Raw genomic sequence first — 6,000 nt, 5'->3', positions numbered from 1 at the left:
CCTGCTTATGTGGGAAGACGGAGGACCGAACGTGGCCATCTTTATTGTTTTTAGGAGGGAGGAGGGTGGGACAACAATTTTCAAGCATAATGGTAACATGATACAGTAAAAACCCGCGTATAAGAACCTAGGTTTTTTCAAGTTAGCCTAAACAGGTTCTTATATAAATGGTATTTAGTGTAAAATTAGGCTAACTAGGTTCTTAATTAGGTTCTTAACTTTTGTTCAAGAAATAATAATAATATAATAATTATATTCAAGGAGGACAAGTTTTATGTAACTATGCTGTAACTATAATGTGTACAGCTGTGTTATAAATATATTTTTGAAAAGATTTTTAATTCTATATTTTTGAGAACATTATTTTTTTCCTTTAATTTTTGAAAATAAGAACCTGTTTAAAAATTTTAGCCTAAAATGGTTCTTATGTGAAGGGTGCGTAAAAATGAAATTTTAGCCTAACAGGTTCTTAAATGTTAGGTTCTTATACGCGGGTTTTTACTGTACTTGCTGCTGAGCAAAATTTGGAGCAAATTACTCCATTTTCCAGGGTGACGCCAAGGAGCATAATACTCCATTTTATAATTTAGGAGCATAATATGTCAACCCCTGATACCATACTGTGTTGTGATAAATGTATCTTTGTATTTTTGTTCAATAAAATATTCAAAATAATCTGTTTTCTCCCTTGCATTCTTGTCTCATAGAAACCAAACAACAAACCGAACCAGGTAACAAATTTATTGCGTCGATTGAAAAGACTCTCACCATTATTTCTCGTGTTATTAAACAGCACTGAGAAAATTAAAAGAGCCACTTTGTTTCTTTTATATGTATCCCAAGATATATGCGATTTTAAATTAGCCCCTTGTCTCTAATAAGCCCCCATTCTCATTCCTTGTTTACTGGTTGGGCGTTGTTCAGACACCAAAAGCAATTCAAGCCATTTTTCTCGCAAGACTCAATGCAATACAGCTAGACTAGCACTGCTCTGTTGATGCTGTGTGATGATCCAAAGTTGCAATTATCTCCAGAACAGCAGCTTTCTACGTCGGTAACACTCCACGACCACGGCGACTTCGGGCAGCCGGGCATATCTCCTGGGGCGGTGCCACAGTCAGCTTTATTTGGGGCGTTACACCTCTTGTAGTAGACAGTTTTCTTGACATCGTCTGCGATGCACGTCAGCGTGCCTGTAACACACTGTGATGATCCTGACGGGCATTCAGTTTTTTTCATGTTTGAGTTGCAGTCATCCCAGGAATCTTGGCTTGTACATTTGTAGCAGCTCAGGCAATCTAGAGGTGACGAAATCGATATTTAAACCTGGATCAAAGTACAAAATAGTACAGGCTAGGGAAAAATTCGGTCTTTTTGGTTAATAAAGTTTTTAGGTCTTATTAACCTGTTCCGGGTAATGGAATTGAGCTTGGAAAACTATCTCGATAAATAGAAAACTCGTGGCCTGAATTTCAGACGTCGCACGCTCTCGAGATTGCGTGACCAGAGACCAGAGGAAGACGTACGTCCCATACACTCTTTTTTTTTTATAAGAATACAGTTTTTCCGACCCAGGCTGACTATTCTTATTTTTCTGCCGATTTTAGGCTGAAAATATTCTTTATATGAACATTCTTAGAAGACACCGTTTGACATTTCCGTTTTAGCAAGTATTGGGTAATCAATTACAAGTGTTTGGTGTCCAGATCTGTATCGTGTTTCATTGTGCACATGTACCGTTGCTTTTCGTTGCAGCCTGGCCGTTTTGGCTTTAAACAAAGCATTCCTCACAGAGATAAAGTGACGGAAATGAAAATACCTGATTTTGTTTCAACTCAAAACTATATTCTTTTCAAATTCTCAGCCTCGGGTTTATTCTTAAAATATTCTTAAAAATTCGCAAATTTCAGCCTCGATATTCTTATAAACTAGATTCTTATAAAATAAAAAGAGTGTAGGCGAATTCGTCGAATGGAAACTTCGCTCCCCAAGCTCAATAAAGCTCGCCCAGTATGTTGTCTTATCATATGTGTCTTTAAGGGTGCAAATCTCTAGCTTACATCAATAAGCTCTCAGATTTAACGTTTGTGAGACGATGGACAAGACGAGATTTCTCGCACAGCTCCGTGCATGGCACCATCGACCTCACCATCGGCATCCTCGTTTAGTCTTCGTTTGGCCGACTTCGAATCAACCTGAGATCATGTCCTCCCTCCCTCCCTACTTTATACCACAAAAAAAGACGCCAGATCACAGGTTAACCTCGAATGATAGCCGATGAGAGGCGCTTTAGGACGCAAACTAGGTCGAGCTAACCGGTTTATCGGTTAAACTAGGAAAAGGGAGCTGTAAACAGGAACGATTCCCTCGCGCGGTACGTCCTTTGATCAAGGACCTCTCATAAAGCAACAATCGAGCTCTTAATACTTGTAACCCTACATACCTCCTCGAGCAATGAAGAGAACCACAATGATCACGAGAAAATAGAAAGAACTGACAGCCATTTTCACTGCTTGCTCTGAGCTCTTCACGATAGGCGTGCAAGACAATCCGAAGAAGGTCACGCGAAATACTTTTATCATGCGATGGGACACGTCCCCATATAAGGTATGGGTGTGTGGAAAAGCGATACCAATTAAAAGTATCGGGTTGACATATTATGCAAGCATAGTTAAAGGAGGATCACGGGGATTTAGGAGATTTTTGGTCTCGACTGTGCTGAAATAAGTAGTAGCTACAACTAGTAAATAAGTAAGGCAACTTGACCCATGAAAAACATCTTTTAAGTAAAACATAAACTTAATTTGCGGATAGAAATCAAGCTACGGCTATAAATATCGATTTTTGAAGACGCGCGTAAACAACTTGAAAAGTTAAGCCTTTACAATTATTTAAGTTGCAATCCATTTCCAACCAAGCCATCCGCTGCAAAAGACGCTCGTGTTTCAGTGCTCTAATATAGCAATTGTTAATACAAAATAGACCATTATTTGTATTTGGGCTGTTCAAAAATCTGTTAAAATCCGTGACATAGGCGCTTTAAATGATAAAAAAAAAATAATAACATAAAAATTGATGGTTCTGTGCGGTAAACATGTAAGGCCGTCTCCTTCCATTTTTATTTTCTCTGTTTATCGACTGCCGAAAGCGTTTCCTAATTCTGGGTTGGTCGGTCGGAATAAAAAACGCAAGCATCATTGCCGTAACGAAAACTTGATATGTACAGATCGCAAAGGAAGTAATGAACTCGTTTTACCTAATGACAAAACACTCAGGTTACGAAATCAACATGGCAGCTATGGAGGAAGAAAAGATCGATGTCGTGGTTTTCTTTTTTCTTTTTTACCTTTTTATTTGAAAACGCAAAAATATTGGGTCAGTCGGACGATGGTATAAAACGGAGAAAACCAGGAGAAAGGGAACGTTCTTATAATTCTCGTGACTTTTGTTTTGTGAGAAAAATCTGTGAAATTTCGATTTCGCCGCGGATGTTGTTTGTACTACAACACTTTAAGATCGATTTCAGAACGTTTCCTTTTATTCCGCCCTGCTTATGTGGTAGGACGGAGGACCGAACGTGGCCATCTTTATTGTTTTTAGGGGGGAGGAGGGTGGGACGGCAATTTTCAAGCATAATGGTAACATGATACTTGCTGCTGAGCAAAATTTGGGGCAAATTACTCCATTTTCCAGAGTGATACCAAGGAGCATAATACTCCATTTTAGGAGCATAATATGTCAACCCCTGATACCATACTGTGTTGTGATAAATGTATCTTTGTATTTTTTTTAAATAAAATATTCAAAAGAATCTGTTTTCTCCCTTGCATTCTTGTCTCATAGAAACCAAACAACAAACCGAACCAGGTAACAAATTTATTGCGTCGATTGAAAAGACTCTCACCTTTATTTCTCGTGTTATCAAACAGCACTGAGAAAATTAAAAGAGCCACTTTGTTTCTTTTATATGTATCCCAAGATATATGCGATTTTAAATTAGCCCCTTGTCTCTAATAAGCCCCCCATTCTCATTCCTTGTTTACTCGTTGGGCGTTGTTCAGACACCAAAAGCATTTCAAGCCATTCTTCTCGCAAGACTCAATGCAATACAGCTAGACTAGCACTGCTCTGTTGATGCTGTGTGATGATCCAGAGTTGCAATTATCTCCAGAACAGCAGTTTTCTACGTCGTAAACACTCCACGACCCAGACGGCGACTTCGGGCAGCCGGGCATATCTCCTGGGGCGGTGCCACAGTCGGCTTTATTTGGGGCGTTACACCTCTTGTAGTAGACAGTTTTCGTGACATCGTCTGCGGTGCACGTCAGCGTACCTGTAACACACTGAGATGATCCTGATGGGCATTCAGTTTTTTTCATGTTTGAGTTGCAGTCATCCCAGGAATCTTGGCTTGTACATTTGTAGCAGCTCAGGCAATCTATAGGTGACGAAATCGATATTTAAACCTGGATCAATGTACAAAATAGTACAGGCCAGGGAAAAATCCGTTCTTTTTGGTTAATAAAGTTTTTAGGTCTTATTAACCTGTTCCGGGTAATGGAATTGAGCTTGGAAAACTATCTCGATAAATAGAAAACTCGTGGCCTGAATTTCAGACGTCGCACGCTCTCAATATCGCGTGACCAGAGACCAGAGGAAGACGTACGTCCCATAGGCGAATTCGTCGAATGGAAACTTCGCTCTCCAAGCTCAATAAAGCTCGCCCAGTATATTGTCTTATCATATGTGTCTTTAAGGGTGCAAATCTCTAGCTTACATCAATAAGCTCTCAGATTTAACGTTTATGAGACGATAGACAAGACGAGATTTCTCGCACAGCTCCGTGCATGGCACCATCGACCTCACCATCGGCATTCTCGTTTAGTCTTCGTTTGGCTGACTTCGAATCAACCTGAGATCATGTCCTCCCTCCCTCCCTACTTTATACCACAAAAAAAGACGCCAGATCACAGGTTTACCTCGAATGATAGCCGATGAGAAGCGCTTTAGGACGCAAACTAGGTCGAGCTAACCGGTTTATCGGTTAAACTAGGAAAAGGGAGGTGTAAACAGGAACGATTCCCTCGCGCGGTACGTCCTTTGATCAAGGACCTCTCATAAAGCAAAAATGGTGCTCTTAATTCTTGTAACCCTACATACCTCCTCGAGCAATGAAGAGAACCACAATGATCACGAGAAAATAGAAACAACTGACAGCCATTTTCACTGCTTGCTCTGAGCTCTTCACGATAGGCGTGCACGAAGACAATCCGTGGAAGGTCACGCGAAATATTTGTATCACGCGATGGGACACGTCCCCATATAAGGTATGGGTGTGTGGAAAATTAAAAGCGATACCAATTAAAAGTATCGGGTTGACATATTATGCAGGCATAATTAAAGGAACTATGTCACGGGGATTTAGGAGATTTTTGGTCTTAACTGTGCTGAAGTAAGTAGTAGCTACAACGACTAAATAAGTTAGGCAACTTGACCCATGAAAAACATCTTTGAACATCTTAAGTAAAACATAAACTTAATTTGCGGATAGAAATCAAGCTACGGCTATGAATATCGACTTTTGGAATACGAGCGGTAACAACTTGAAAAGTCAAGCCTTAATTATTCAAGTTGCAATCTTTCTTAGTTCCAGTACGGCTTTTTCCCCAGGCCTTCACGGTATTACTGACGTCACTACTCGTTTCGGTGACGTATCCGTGACGAACGACCGCGGAACTTTTTGCGCTCGGACCACGTGACCCGAAACGAGTTGACCGCGACGAAAATAGAGGCCTAGGAACTAGGCAAGTTGCAATCCATTTCCATCCAAGCCATCCGCACGACACGACACAAATGTAAATTTTGTCTGTTCTGAAAATCTGTTAAAATCCGTGACAAAGCCACTTTAAATGTAGTCTCCCTCGCAGCCGTTTTTAGTGTCGTCACGCAACGCTCCCATATACTCCAATTTAGAAGCATGATAAATTATGTCAAGCACCA

General features: G+C 40.3%; 2 protein-coding genes across 2 annotated transcripts; both read right to left on the bottom strand.

The window, feature by feature from the left end:
* Positions 1-727: 727 nt before the first annotated feature.
* On the bottom strand, positions 728-2,599 carry LOC144662348 (uncharacterized). Its single transcript, XM_078523138.1, has 2 exons — positions 2,444-2,599; positions 728-1,298 (listed from the first exon to the last, which is right to left on the bottom strand). The coding sequence occupies exons 1-2, from the start codon at positions 2,580-2,582 to the stop codon at positions 976-978; spliced, it is 462 nt and encodes a 153-aa protein (XP_078379264.1). The 5' UTR covers positions 2,583-2,599; the 3' UTR covers positions 728-975.
* Positions 2,600-3,863: 1,264 nt separating this feature from the next.
* On the bottom strand, positions 3,864-5,272 carry LOC144662354 (uncharacterized). Its single transcript, XM_078523145.1, has 2 exons — positions 5,161-5,272; positions 3,864-4,438 (listed from the first exon to the last, which is right to left on the bottom strand). The coding sequence occupies exons 1-2, from the start codon at positions 5,219-5,221 to the stop codon at positions 4,113-4,115; spliced, it is 387 nt and encodes a 128-aa protein (XP_078379271.1). The 5' UTR covers positions 5,222-5,272; the 3' UTR covers positions 3,864-4,112.
* Positions 5,273-6,000: the final 728 nt, after the last annotated feature.

The sequence above is a fragment of the Oculina patagonica genome, chromosome 8 (assembly GCF_052425735.1).
Source record: "Oculina patagonica isolate OP01 chromosome 8, crgOcupat, whole genome shotgun sequence".
In the NCBI taxonomy this organism is placed as follows: Eukaryota; Metazoa; Cnidaria; class Anthozoa; order Scleractinia; family Oculinidae; genus Oculina; species Oculina patagonica.
This window is presented reverse-complemented; position numbering and strand designations above follow the sequence as displayed.